Consider the following 15282-nt stretch of genomic DNA (forward strand, 5'->3'; position numbering starts at 1 on the left):
CACTGATTTATTTATGCCATGCACCACGCTGTAATACTATAATAGAAACATAGGAACAATAATAAGAAGTCATTTACTGAGGGAATTATGTTGAAAGCCCTCTGTCTTATGGCCCATAATGCTCTTTGCTACAGTCGTCTAACTGCATTTCTAATACTCATATGTCTCAGTTTTGTTTAAATATTGCAGTGGTATGTTGTTAATAAACACCAGGGCAAAGTGCTGAAATGGCACAAATATACACACCTTTAAATGCTATTAATAAAGGTATTAGTGCCTGTATGTGCTCCATAACACCTTGCAGGTAATGCTAATGTGCCTGCTGTGATGAACTGCACCCAAGCTGTAACGTACAGGGGAAACAAAAATGCAGTGCAAAATTGCTCAGAGTGTACATTAATTATTTTTTTTTACATTTTTCACCCTGCTGATATAATGGATTTGAAACAACAGCACCACCTGCTGTTCATTTTGGTCAATTGAAAACATAGTAGAAAATTAAGTTATTGAGAAAGGGAAAGTCTTGTGATGTTGCTCTGCTTAGAACTGACCAGAGAAATGACCGGTGACTCTGCTCTGATCAGTAATGTTATTTGAATTTGTGGGTACAGTAATATTACAAGACTTTATTTTCCCACTGGCCCCCCTAAACTTTGATCAGAGTCCAGCTGGTCAACTGGGACACATAGAGAATGCAGGTTGGCCTGGTCCTGATTGGGGGAGGGTGTCTAGGATGACTAGGATGTTGGCGGATGACCAGGGTGGTGAGCTTTGGGACTGGGTTTTCCATTGTAAACCCCAGTCTGACGCTGACATTGATAATAGGACATCTCTTATGGCCCACTTCTAGGCCCCCAAACAGTCCCACAGTCTGCATCCTCTATCCATTCACATACAAATGCAGTAAAATAAACATGTGCTGCAGCTTATGAATGTTTCACCAAAGTAGACAATAATTGAGTTTCATGTTAGTAAATCACACATGCTATTTAGCAAGCACTTGCAGTTGTGCAGGAACTCGGGGGGAAATGCTGCATTGTGGGTAAAAAAAATGAAGATTGGCATCCAGTGTATTTTGCATGGAGAGCTGCTTTTGTAAACAGGCCCATTTGGGTGCAATGTTATAAAAGTCACTGCCCTACATAGATTCTGGCTTTGTGTTTTATAACTTGTTTTACATAAGGTCGCCTGTTCCGTGCGTGGGCTGAGCTGCCACTTTTTTTATCCTGCCTGGAACCAATGAAAAACCAATGCTGGATTTCAGCAAGATTGTTTTTCCATCTTACCAACCCCCCCCTCCCAGAGTTTTTTAGGCTGCAGGGCTTAACAAACTCCCAAATGTAATAAAAGGCACTAAGTTTGCCTTAGTACATTTTGCCTTAGTACCTTTTTATAACATAATCCCATATATTTTTATAACATAATCCCATATATTTTTTTATCCTCAGTGCAATGTTTTCCCAGAATTCCAGTGTCCTTGCTCTAAACAGTGTGTGCTGCAAACTGATTAATCAATGTACACCCAAATCATTGGCGCTATGGTTAAGATACATGTTTTCCTTAGTGCCCAGCCCTGTTCTATATAAATGCCCAATGACACCTTTCCTTTCCTTAATTCCATGCCTTATGTATTTATATTATCTACAGATGGAGAGTGAATGGAACTCTTATGGACGAAGCCCAGGATTATCGGTACCGCGTTCTGGACAGGAGCTTGATCATTGCGTCTCCAGACAGGAACAGGGATGTTGGCACTTTCCAGTGCGAGGCCACCAACTCATTGGGGACCATCCTTAGTCGGGAGGCTTATGTTCAGTTTTCATGTGAGTCTGGATCTTCCTTAATGTTCTTAGGTTTATCCGTAATCATCTGGTATTATTTTATTAGATTTCTCATTTTCCCCCCTGAATTTCATTGGTACTTTTATCAAACCTGGACTTTCCTACTGGTCATTGTGTAGTTTATTGCATTTTATTTACCCATCAATCCTTTCTTCCATCTTTTCTTCATCCATTTGGCTCCTCTATGCATTTAATTTCCCTTTTCTTTCATTTCAGTAATATTAGCCACCATATTGCTACTTTGTCTGCCAATATGAAATAAGATCCCTAGTGCAAAGTTCATATTTGTGACTTATAGTACCCATTATCCAGAATGCTTGGGACCAAGGGTATTTCCATAATTTGGATCTCTATACCATAAGTCTACCAAAAAATCCATCCATAAAACATTAATTAAACCCAATAGGCTTATTTTGTATCCAATAAGAAATAATTACATCTTAGTTGGGATCAAGTACAGGTACTGTTTTATTATTACAGAGAAAAGGGAATCATTTAACCAGTAAATAAACCCAATAGGGCTGTTCTGCCCCCAATAAGGGGTAATTATATCTTAGTTGGGATCAAGTACAGGTACTGTTTTATTATTACAGAGAAAAAGGAAATCATTTAACCATTAAATAAACCCAATAGGGCTGTTCTGCCCCCAATAAGGGGTAATTATATCTTAGTTGGGATCAAGTACAGGTACTGTTTTATTATTACAGAGAAAAGGGAAATCAATTTTAAAAATCTGAACTATTCGATTAAAATGGATCTTTCTGGATAACGGGTTTCCGGATAACGGATCCCATACCTGTATTAGTGCACCTACCTCAGTGAAAGTGTGTAGTGGCATGTCCAGTTAAGGGGTAGGTTACTGCCACATGTGGGTTAATCAGCATAGAAAATATACCTCACAAGATGCTGGCTAGTTGAGATTTACTGGACAAGAGAGAGCCAATAGTAATGAGGCTACACAGGAGAGACCTTGCTTGCCCTCACCCCCCCCCCCCCAATGGGTCTTATGGGTAAGTGCTGAACAATCAATGCCTCTGGGGCTTAATAATAGTATGTTTATCAGCTGTCGTAACAGTATGCTTATCTGTAGGACCCAGCACAAGGGATTATCGGCTATCTCAGATTGATTGGTCTGATAATGGTTTGTCTATTACAATTACTCTTTGTTGTATAAAAACATTATTTGGTTTAACACTTAAGGGGTCCTATGTGTGCATAAGAAAGGCAGAATGTAATAGAAGGTCTGGTTAACAAAAACATTGGGCCTTACCGATTTGGCAGCTAATCGGCCTGTGTATAGGCACTACCGACGGGCCTGCCCGGCCGATATCTGGCCTGGAATCAGCCAGTTATTGATCGGGCAGGTTAAAAAATCTAGTCGGATCGGGGACCGCATTGGCTCGTTGGCTGGACTGGAGAATATTTACAGCTGCCTGATTCCAGGGACTCACAATATCTGCTGACTTACCCCCAGTTTGGGGCAGGTTGTGACATTCTGTATAATGGCACACTGCCTCTAATAACGGGGGTTGCTAGGAGACTTTCTGCAATGAGTCAATGATCATTTTCTGCCCTATTACCCCCCTTGGATGGTACTAATTAAAAAATCAGCGTGTTATTGTGTTCAGGTCAATTAATTAACAAAATATTTGCTACAGACACAATTAAATTAAATTACTGCATAATTAAACATCAACAAATCAAATGAGAAGGACCTAAGCACTTCTCCCTCCTACTAAGTGACACAGCCCCCAACAGTGACACAGCACGGCCACAAGCACACTGGCACTTTCCTCCTTCTCCACAGCAATTCAGTGTAGATAGACGGAGTATAGCACTCACACACACAGCCCCTCACACTGCTAACGTTTGTATGAGATCATGCAGAACTTGGGGTATATTATTATTATTATTATGTATTCATAAAGCAGCAACATATTCTGCAGCGCTGTACAATAAGTAGGTTTATACACTGGACATACATAATTACATACAAAGCAACCAATAACCGATACAAGAGGTAAAAAGGGCCCTGCCAAAAAGAGCTTACAATCTATAAGGAGAAGGGGTTGAGACACAAGGTGTGGGAATGGGCAAGATCATAATAGCTGTCCTGCTTTAGAGCTGGCTTGGAGATGAAGGATGAAGTAATGCTGGTTTTACAGGTTTACTAACTTAATATAGCAGAAACATTTTAAAATGTATATTTATATACATGGTCAGAAGCTGGAAACCAACTGTGGTTCCACCTGCTGTAGAAGTTGAGGGCACAGATGGCAGTTTTGCTTTGCCTTTAGTGGGCCATACAAAGTATAGGATGGGGTAGAAATGTGGCATAGGGCAGAAACTCACAGTCATGCTGGGAAATGACATTCACTATGAAGACATCATAATGCCCTGTGTGCTGTTCATGTATGAGGAGCCATATATCAGTATATCCTTCCTGGCAGAGAAAAGGCACAAAAGAATGAGGCAAATGAAAGGCACTTAGAACACAACTTTAGTCAAAAAAATCATTAATGTAGACAAAGTGGCCCAGGTGCTCCAGCTACAGACTCTTAGCTTAAAGGAGCGACAAACAGTAGTAATGTAAGAAAAAAATGGGTATCAGGCACTCTGGGACCATCAGCGCTGCCCTGAGACAGCCTAGGGAATGCCCCCCTCCCCTTGCCATCTGTGCTTAGGGTGTCCCTGGGTAGAGATCTATTTTAAAGGAACAGTAACATTAAAAAATTAAAGTGTGGGATCACTGCCTTAGGGGGTCGAACGACCATTTCACAGGGGTTGCCTAAGACCATAGGAAAAACATATTTCCGATGGTCTTAGGAATAATTTTATGGTTGGGGGTCACCACAACATGAGGAACTGTATTAAAGGGTCACAGCATTAGGAAGGTTGAGAACCACTGTTGTATGTGAAGCTCCATGCCAGGGTCTCTTAAGCCGCCATACACGCACCGATAATATTGACCAATGGCTGCACAACAGATCAGAAATGCTACGTATATGGCCACCTTTACTGCCCTGCTAAAAGACCTTTTGTAGCATTACATTCTTATTATAAACGAGCCAGCAGGGAAGGGGGGCAAAGGGCTGCAAAAATGACCAATTCACCCAAATTAAAACCCCTTAGTTTTTCGGGCACCAAAGTGGTTAATGAAGGGTGTCTCCGACTGTGGGGAGGTGCAGGGAGCAGTGAGGACCCCTGGATGCTACTACGTGGGAGTACAGGATTGGTGGGAGGTTTTAGAGGGGGGCTTAGTAGATAAAAGAGAAGACGCTTATCCGCCTTTTCCCTTACATCACGGGCACCTGGAGCGCTGTGCATACACCTGCATGGCACCCAGTAATGGCGACTGATCATGCCACCCACCCACCCCCTTATTTCCTTTGTGTTTCTAGTTAAAAATACTGTTTCTTGCACAATTATCTTGTTTTTTATACTATTTGTTTATGGATACTTTGTCACAGCTGCGGGCAGGTAATATTTGAATTTGGTCCTTGCCCTTTCGGGTATGTTGTTACATGCCCACCACTGTTGCGCTGGCTAGCATATGGGCGTATACTATTTCAGTTATAATGAGGCAAAGATGTTTATTGGTTTAATATCATTTAATAAAGCTGTGTCCGACCTCCACCCACCAAAAGGAAAACTGAGTCTTGGGGGCACATTCATTAAAATACGACAGGTCCGAATACAAAAAAATTGTTTTTTTCTAAAGTTTACAACTTTTGCATATTTTCTGCGATATTTCCGTTAATTTGTGCGACTTTTTCGTACTTTGCGACAATTTGTGGATTTGTTGCAATGAGTACGAAAGTTTCGGATTCACTCAAGCTTCAGTATCATGACTTTCCTTGGGTCAGGTTGGAGCTGCAGAGTGCCATTGAGCCCTATGGGAGACTTTCCTTGGGCCAGGTTGGAGCTGCAGAGTGCCATTGAGCCCTATGGGAGACTTTCCTTGGGTCAGGTTGGAGCTGCAGAGTGCCATTGAGCCCTATGGGAGACTTTCCTTGGGCCGGGTTGGAGCTGCAGAGTGCCATTGAGCCCTATGGGAGACTTTCCTTGGGCCGGGTTGGAGCTGCAGAGTGCCATTGAGCCCTATGGGAGACTTTCCTTGGGCCAGGTTGGAGCTGCAGAGTGCCATTGAGCCCTATGGGAGACTTTCCTTGGGCCGGGTTGGAGCTGCAGAGTGCCATTGAGCCCTATGGGAGACTTTCCTTGGGCCAGGTTGGAGCTGCAGAGTGCCATTGAGCCCTATGGGAGACTTTCCTTGGGCCGGGTTGGAGCTGCAGAGTGCCATTGAGTCCTATGGGAGACTTTCCTTGGGCCAGGTTGGAGCTGCAGAGTGCCATTGAGCCCTATGGGAGACTTTTCTTGGGCCAGGTTGGAGCTGCAGAGTGCCATTGAGCCCTATGGGAGACTTTCCTTGGGCCAGGTTGGAGCTGCAGAGTGCCATTGAGTCCCATAGGAGGCTTCCAAAATCGTGCACAGAAAGATCAAAGTCAGAAAGGTTTTCGGGTTTACGATCGTTCAGATACGAAAATTTCGTGACTATCACAAACGATTTTCAGTCTGCATATTCTATATAGAGACATGCCAGAAAACTCAGTATTCCTGTGTTCTTAGCAACAGGAACATCTCACTGGATTCTTATCTTGAGGGGGGGAAATGGTATCACTTGGGAAGGAATGTAAGTTACTACTGGGACATTGTGACTGTGCCACCAGTGCTGACTCTCCATACAGGACACTGCTGATAGCCTTTGTTTGTGGTGAAAACGTCACATTTGCCCCTCAGTCCTGATTACCCTTCTATTCCACAGATCTCGACTCATTCCAGACCAGAACCCGCAGCACAGTGTCTGTACGAGAGGGGCAGGGAATGGTGCTGCTGTGTGGCCCCCCTGCTCATTCCGGAGGTAACTAAACATAACATGTACTTTATTTCTTCTAGGGAGAGAATCTCTTGGATACTTTGGAGCTGGCTATATACAGTATATGTGTGTGTATATATTTTACAGCATCACAAGCATAATTCAGCCTTAATGAGGGTATATACACAGTGGCATTTAACCTCCCCTGGGGAACATAATTGTTATAAAAAGGAACCACAGGTCAATCTCCTGTTATATCAATATGAGGATATTTAAAAGAACCCCAAAACACTAACTCAATATTACTTATTTACTTCTTCTCCTAACTCCCCAAAACTCAGCATCTGTGCAACCCTACTACTCTCTAACAGTGGTATCTTCCACATCGTAGCCAGAGCTTTTCTCTGAACACTAGCCAATGTTTCTTTTGGCACGCCAGTCAGCAGTACTACATACAGAGCAGGTATCCCTACCCTCTGCATAACATTAAAGGGGTGGTTCACTGTTAAGTTTAACTCCCATATGTAATAAAAGGCAATATGTTTGCCCAGAAGCAGTAACCCAAAGCAGCCAACAGGATGTTTGTTTTTAAACAGGTGACTAGTCAATACAACATGCTGATTGGTTGCTATGGGTTACTGCTCCTGAGCAAACTTAGTACCTTCTATTACATAACCCCTTAGTATGATATAGAATGTCTTTTTCTTAGCAACTTTTCACTAGGTCTTCATTTTTTAGTCATTATAGTTTTTGAATTATTTGTATTTTTCTTCTACCTGTTTCCAGCTACGGGAGATGGGCCACTGACCCCAGCATCTGAAAAATGATTGCTTTTTGAAACTACAGTTTTGTTATTGTTACTTTTTATTATTTCTCTTTCTATTTATACCTTCTCCTATTCATCGTCCAGTCTTTTATTAATAACAATGTCTAAATCATGCTAAAAGTTTTATTTAAAGGTGAACCACCTCTTTAAGATTTCACCCATATAGCAATTAGCGTTGTGCTTTGCAAAACTGTCTGTGCTAGTAAATGGGCAGCAATTCATGTGCAACTGCCTGCTGTACAGAAAGTAGTTGAACTAGATCCCATCGCCATAGCGGTTGGTAGCACCCTATGTATTTTACTTGGTGCTATCCTATCCACAAACGTTGGCACTGCCCTTTGTACTCAGTTGGTACTACCCTTTGTACTCAGTTGGTACTGCCCTTTGTACTCAGTTGGTACTGCCCTTTGTTCTCAGTTGGTACTGCCCTTTGTACTCAGTTGGTACTGCCCTTTGTACTCAGTTGGTACTGCCCTTTGTACTCAGTTGGTACTGCCCTTTGTACTCGGTTGGTACTGCCCTTTGTACTCGGTTGGTACTGCCCTTTGTTCTCGGTTGGTACTGCCCTTTGTACTCAGTTGGTACTGCCCTTTGTACTCAGTTGGTACTGCCCTTTGTTCTCAGTTGGTACTGCCCTTTGTTCTCAGTTAGTACTGCCCTTTGTACTCAGTTGGTACTGCCCTTTGTACTCAGTTGGTACTGCCCTTTGTACTCAGTTGGTACTGCCCTTTGTTCTCAGTTGGTACTGCCCTTTGTACTCAGTTAGTACTGCCCTTTGTACTCAGTTGGTACTGCCCTTTGTTCTCAGTTGGTACTGCCCTTTGTTCTCAGTTGGTACTGCCCTTTGTACTCAGTTGGTACTGCCCTTTGTACTCAGTTGGTACTGCCCTTTGTACTCAGTTGGTACTGCCCTTTGTACTCAGTTGGTACTGCCCTTTGTACTCAGTTGGTACTGCCCTTTGTTCTCAGTTGGTACTGCCCTTTGTTCTCAGTTAGTACTGCCCTTTGTACTCAGTTGGTACTGCCCTTTGTACTCAGTTTGTACTGCCCTTTGTACTCAGTTGGTACTGCCCTTTGTTCTCAGTTGGTACTGCCCTTTGTACTCAGTTAGTACTGCCCTTTGTACTCAGTTGGTACTGCCCTTTGTTCTCAGTTGGTACTGCCCTTTGTTCTCAGTTGGTACTGCCCTTTGTACTCAGTTGGTACTGCCCTTTGTACTCAGTTGGTACTGCCCTTTGTACTCAGTTGGTACTGCCCTTTGTACTCAGTTGGTACTGCCCTTTGTACTCAGTTGGTACTGCCCTTTGTTCTCAGTTGGTACTGCCCTTTGTTCTCAGTTGGTACTGCCCTTTGTACTCAGTTGGTACTGCCCTTTGTACTCAGTTGGTACTGCCCTTTGTACTCAGTTGGTACTGCCCTTTGTACTCAGTTGGTACTGCCCTTTGTTCTCAGTTGGGACTGCCCTTAGCAGCAAGCCCTACCTTTTACTTAAGTCGGAACCCCCAGAGTTCAGATATTAGTTACTCTTGATATCTTTAGTGCACAACAGTTAGGGGTGTATTTATTAGCACTGGAGACAAACATCACCGGTGATGTTGCCCATAGCAACAAATCAGATCTTTGCTTTTGTTTTCTTGTAGGTGACCGTTCAAACCTAATTGCTGATTTGTTGCTATGAGCAACATCACCAATGATCTTTGTCTCTGGTGTTAATAAATACACCCCTTTACCCTGCACACACTCCATACACTCACACTATAAGGTTAAGGCTACTGTTATTGTTGAATGTTGAGATAAATCCTAGATGATGATGATGTTCCACTGCTGATGGCAATCATATTTGTTCCTGTACAGAGCTGGTTTATGCGTGGATCTTTAACGAATACCCGCCATTTGTACAGCAGGACAACCGTCGCTTTGTGTCACAGGTTACGGGGAATCTCTACATTGCCAAAGTGGAGCCTTCTGATGCTGGAAACTACACTTGTGTTGTCACAAACACCGTCACGAACACCCGGGAACTGGGGCCCAGCACCCCTCTCACCCTTAGGACTGATGGTATGTGACATTCCTACTTAAAGTCACTCACTCTCACATTGCAGCCAGTAGGACATTGCTTGAGTTTACTGGTCAAGAATCTAGAATTTACTATGCTGAGCACAGGAGAAATGCAAAGAAAAACTGATTTATCAGGATAAATGTTTGAGACCATATGACATACCTACATTTGTCTGAATAGCGTGGGAAGGAGGCAATGGTTAGGGAAAAGCAAAGGCCATAATCAGGGTATAGCAGCCAGTATGGCCTTATAGCAGGCAAAATATAAGTAATCCAGTAGGCATGAGATACAGCAATTGGTAATACCGTATGATACAGTATAGTATACAACAGGCACTGTGGTGTAAAATACATCAAAATGTTTAACCACAGTAGAGAGCAAAAAAGATTACATTAGGGTACAGCAGGCAGTGTAATACAGCAAAAAAGTATGGCATAGCCAGCCATGAGTAGCCTGTAAAAGATATCCTTATAAACTGTGCTCAGTGATGCCATCGGTTATAATCAGTGCTTAGTGATGTAATTTCTGTCACATGACTCACTGAAACTAGTGAATTATAATTAATGATGTACCCCCTGTTGTAAAATATGAGGATATTAGAAGCCACCTCATAGTTCCATGACCTCTATAAAAGCCCTCAGCCTTTAGCCTTGTACTCTTATATGGCCAGGGAGCTTATAATATCCTTATATTGCTACAACAGGGGTACATTATTCACTATATAACATGCAACTCCCTCATTTTGCTTGTTTACATGTGTGTCTGCCTGACAGAGATCTAGTGTGTTTGTGTGTCTGCCTGACGAAGATCTGGTGTGTTTGTGTGTCTGCTTGACAGAGATTTATTGTGTTTGTGTGTCTGTTTGTGTGTCTGCCTCACAGAGATCTAGTGTGTTTGTGTGTCTGCCTCACAGAGATCTAGTGTGTTTGTGTGTCTGCCTCACAGAGATCTAGTGTGTTTGTGTGTCTGCCTCACAGAGATCTAGTGTGTTTGTGTGTCTGCCTCACAGAGATCTAGTGTGTTTGTGTGTCTCCCTGATGAAGATCTGGTGTGTTTGTGTGTCTGCCTGACAGAGATCTAGTGTGTTTGTGTGTCTCCCTGATGAAGATCTGGTGTGTTTGTGTGTCTGCCTCACAGAGATCTAGTGTGTTTGTGTGTCTCCCTGATGAAGATCTGGTGTGTTTGTGTGTCTGCCTGATGAAGATCTGGTGTGTTTGTTTGTGTTTGTTTGTTTGTTTGTGTGTCTGCTTGACAGAGATTTATTGTGTTTATGTGTCTGTTTGTGTTTCTGCCTGACAGAGATCTAGTGTGTTTGTGTGTCAGTGTGTCTGCCTGACAGAGATTTAGTGTTGTTGTGTGTCTGTTTGACAGAGACTAAGTATGTGGCTGAGCATGCTTATCCAAGAGCAATGTGTTTATGCTTGTTCCTGACAAAGAAGGATAGTGTGTGTTTGCCACATAGCAGCCATGTTTTTGTAAGGCAGAGGGTATTAGAAACAAGCTGAAAGAGTAGGAAAAGGCAGTGAGATTAGTCACAATAATGTATGTACAGAAAATCATTGTTTCTTCAAAGTGCAAAATAATTTGTTTAGTATCAATTTTCCTCAGAGCGGATATCTGGGCAGAGAAGCCGGACAGGAGGCCATGTCACCAGGCAAGATAAATACCTGGCCCAAAGGCTGCAAAATCCATGGGGAAGGGGAATATTGCTGCCCAGAAAATATGAAATACATAAACATTAGGGTACATGTGCTGCCTCCTAGTGTATGTAACTCCAAGATGAATTCCCTGCATTTCTGAAAAATCGATATACAATACAAATAGTTCTGCATTGAACAAATAATTATGGGATACATGGATACAGGATACATGATATCACGATATATATCATGATATACATGATATATCCTGAAACCCGTTATCCAGAAAGTTTCAAATCATGGCAAGGCCATCTCCTATAGTCTCCATTTTGATCAATACTAATTTTTAAAAATGATTTCCTTTTTCTCTATAATAAAACAGTACAGGTATGGGATCAGTTATCCGGAAACCCGTTATCCCATAGACTCCATTTTAAACAAATGATTCTAATTTTTAGAAATGATTTTCTTTTTCTCTGTAATAATAAAACAGTACCTGTACTTGATCCCAACTAAGATATAATTACCCCTTATTGGGGGCAGAACAGCCCTATTGGGTTTATTTCATGGTTAAATGATTCCCTTTTCTCTGTAATAATAAAACAGTACCTGTACTTGATCCCAACTAAGATATAATTACCCCTTATTGGGGCAGAACAGCCCTATTGGGTTTATTTCATGGTTAAATTATTCCCTTTTCTCTGTAATAATAAAACAGTACCTGTACTTGATCCCAACTAAGATATAATGAATCCTTATTGGGGGCAGAACAGCCCTATTGGGTTTATTTAATGGTTAAATGATTCCCTTTTCTCTGTAATAATAAAACAGTACCTGTACTTGATCCCAACTAAGATATAATTACCCCTTATTGGGGGCAGAACAGCCCTATTGGGTTTATTTAATGGTTAAATGATTCCCTTTTCTCTGTAATAATAAAACAGTACCTGTACTTGATCCCAACTAAGATATAATTACCTCTTATTGGGGCAGAACAGCCCTATTGGGTTTATTTAATGGTTAAATGATTCCCTTTTCTCTGTAATAATAAAACAGTACCTGTACTTGATCCCAACTAAGATATAATTACCCCTTATTGGGGGCAGAACAGCCCTATTGGGTTTATTTAATGGTTAAATGATTCCCTTTTCTCTGTAATAATAAAACAGTACCTGTACTTGATCCCAACTAAGATATAATTACCTCTTATTGGGGCAGAACAGCCCTATTGGGTTTATTTAATGGTTAAATGATTCCCTTTTCTCTGTAATAATAAAACAGTACCTGTACTTGATCCCAACTAAGATATAATTACCCCTTATTGGGGGCAGAACAGCCCTATTGGGTTTATTTCATGGTTAAATGATTCCCTTTTCTCTGTAATAATAAAACAGTACCTGTACTTGATCCCAACTAAGATATAATTACCTCTTATTGGGGGCAGAACAGCCCTATTGGGTTTATTTCATGGTTAAATGATTCCCTTTTCTCTGTAATAATAAAACAGTACCTGTACTTGATCCCAACTAAGATATAATTACCCCTTATTGGAGGTAAAAGAATCCTACTGGGTTTATTTAATGTTTAAATGATTTTTTAGTAAACTTAAAGCATGGAGATCCAACCTACGGAAAGACCCCTTATCCGGAAGACCCCAGGTCCCGAGCATTCTGTATAACAGATCCTATACCTATACTTGATCCTAACTAAGATATAATTAATCCTTATTGGAGGCAAAACAATCCTATTGGGTTTAATAAATGTTTAAATTATTTTTTAGTAGACTTAAGGTATGGAGATCCAAATTATGGAAAGATCCCTTATCTGGAAAGCCCCAGGTCCAGAGTATTCTGCATAACAGGTCCCATACCTGTAATATATATTGCGGGTTTTTTTTTTGTCATTCTTTAGGCATATGCTATTAAGAGTTAAAAGGGGCAAAAATACATGTAAAACCGTTATTAACATGACAAGTTCCTGCTGAAATCCTATTTATTGGGCCCATGTTATATACAGTTGTATATTTTCCCCTTAACTGAAGATATTGCTGTATAAACAGGGCCTTGGGGGCAAGAATTGAGGATCTGCGTGCTGCAGCCGCTATTCCCCCCCTCGTGCTTCTGCATCCAGCGAATGCCACATCCAGCAGAGCGTGGCGCGCGGTGTATGAGCCAGATAGAAACTGATTGTGTTTGTGTACCTGGCTGATCCGCGTGAGTGGATTTCTGTACCCTGAGAGGGATTGTGTTGCTGTTTGTGTTTGACAGAATGGAAATATTTCTGAGTGTGATTAGATGGCAATGTTGCTGTATGACGGTGGCTTTTTACATAGTGAAGGCCTGTGCTGCTGAAATAATATAACTTGGGGCCTGCTCCTAAGTGCCAGCTTTGCAGTCTGCCCATGTGATTCTGCTAGTGCTAATTATCATCTTAATTAACCCAGGAAAAAATAAGGGACGGGGGAACAACCTCTGCAGATGGCTATAAAATGAGCCCCAGTGAGTTTATTGGCTTAGCTGGTTTGTGATGTTATATGTCAGGAACTGTAACGGCTGTGACCATGCGTGATATAGAAAATGCATGTGGGCTTCAAGTAAAAGATAATTAGTTAAAATGTTGTTTATCTCTGAACTAATTTCTCTCCTAGATATTTCTAATGCTACTGCACACTGACTGATCCAACAGCGTTATTATTTATCCCTAATTTTATTATAACAGGGACCTGTCCAGATTTTGGAGTTTAAAAAGGAGGAATTGAAACCAAAAACTCCACTGCCATTATTGTCTCACTGTACTCTGCTGTCTCTTAGGTGTGATGGGAGAATATGAACCCAAAATTGAAGTGCATTTCCCTGAGTCTGTCCCATCGGCCAAAGGCTCCACAGTCAAGCTGGAATGTTTTGCTTTAGGAAAGTAAGTGTGGCCAAGGGCGATGGCAGCTAGCAGTGACTGGGAATGTTGGAGATGAGGGTCCAAAGGTTTAAATTGTGCATCAATTCCCATTGACTCACAGTTATGCCACTAAATGCAGTGCATATTTATTACTCATCTCTAACCCAACACATATGCAGTCCCTTATTGAGGAGCCTTATTGTATTACCCCAGGGTGTGCCCTTCCCATACTCCTCTGTGTCAATGTCATCACATACAGTTTTGATGGGGCTTTATTCATTATTTCTCATAGCACTGCAGCTACCCGGAGTTCTCACTTATTAATCCATTATTTATGCAACTTACTTAGCCTCACACCCACCATCATTGAGCTCGCTTGCCTCCTCCTTATACTTTTGTGACACATTCCTGTCACTTTCCTTCCACCCACCTTATATCAGCTTCCCTAATGATTGCTCTGTCTGATCCCACTCAACCCCCTCACATCATACTCATATATTTATATTTATCACCTTTAATCTTTGAGGCCTGATAGCTCCATAACCAGTCAACCAGGTCCACTTGAGCAAGGTCCAGACACCAGTAGACCTAATGCTGACCCCAGGGAGGCTGATTTGGCTGTTCAGGTTAGAGCAGCCAAGATGAGCTTGCACCATTATTCTACAACAGTTGCCCAACATGAAAACCTGAATTTATAAAGGACATATAATGCTGATAAGGAATATTACCAATTAATTTAATCTTATTAGGTCTCAGTATGACATATGGGAATGCACAGGTGTATTGCTCCATGACTCTCTGCATGCTTTGGGACTCAGCTAACCCTGTCCCTGCCTGAACTTTGGGAATATCAGACTGTTCTAAAGGTCACAAATTCCTCAGCCCTGTGAGCTTCTCTTTTCATTCTTAGTCCTGTACCCACAATTACCTGGAGGAGGGCAGATGGTAAGCCAATCTCACGCAAAGTACGGAGGCACCGCTCCAGCGGGGTACTGGAGATCCCCAATTTCCAGCAGGAGGATGCAGGGCCGTACGAGTGTGTTGCTGAGAATACACGAGGGAAGAACATGGTGCGAGGGCAGCTCACATACTTTGGTACGAGGGAGGGGTATGGTATCTGAAATGCAGATCATTCGAATATGTATGTG

The 15282-nt window shown here is 41.9% G+C and overlaps 1 protein-coding gene across 3 annotated transcripts in view; it reads left to right on the top strand.

The window, feature by feature from the left end:
- cntn4 (contactin 4) overlaps window positions 1-15282 on the top strand; it is a 215442-nt gene that overhangs the window by 176658 nt on the left and 23502 nt on the right. For all 3 annotated transcript variants that reach the window (XM_031899920.1, XM_031899921.1, NM_001142164.1), the window contains 5 exon segments: window positions 1648-1823; window positions 6667-6762; window positions 9398-9601; window positions 14053-14155; window positions 15045-15229. In XM_031899920.1, the coding sequence (XP_031755780.1) occupies window positions 1648-1823; window positions 6667-6762; window positions 9398-9601; window positions 14053-14155; window positions 15045-15229 (764 nt within the window).

This window comes from Xenopus tropicalis, chromosome 4 (genome assembly GCF_000004195.4).
Source record: "Xenopus tropicalis strain Nigerian chromosome 4, UCB_Xtro_10.0, whole genome shotgun sequence".
NCBI classification, from domain to species: domain Eukaryota; kingdom Metazoa; phylum Chordata; class Amphibia; order Anura; family Pipidae; genus Xenopus; species Xenopus tropicalis.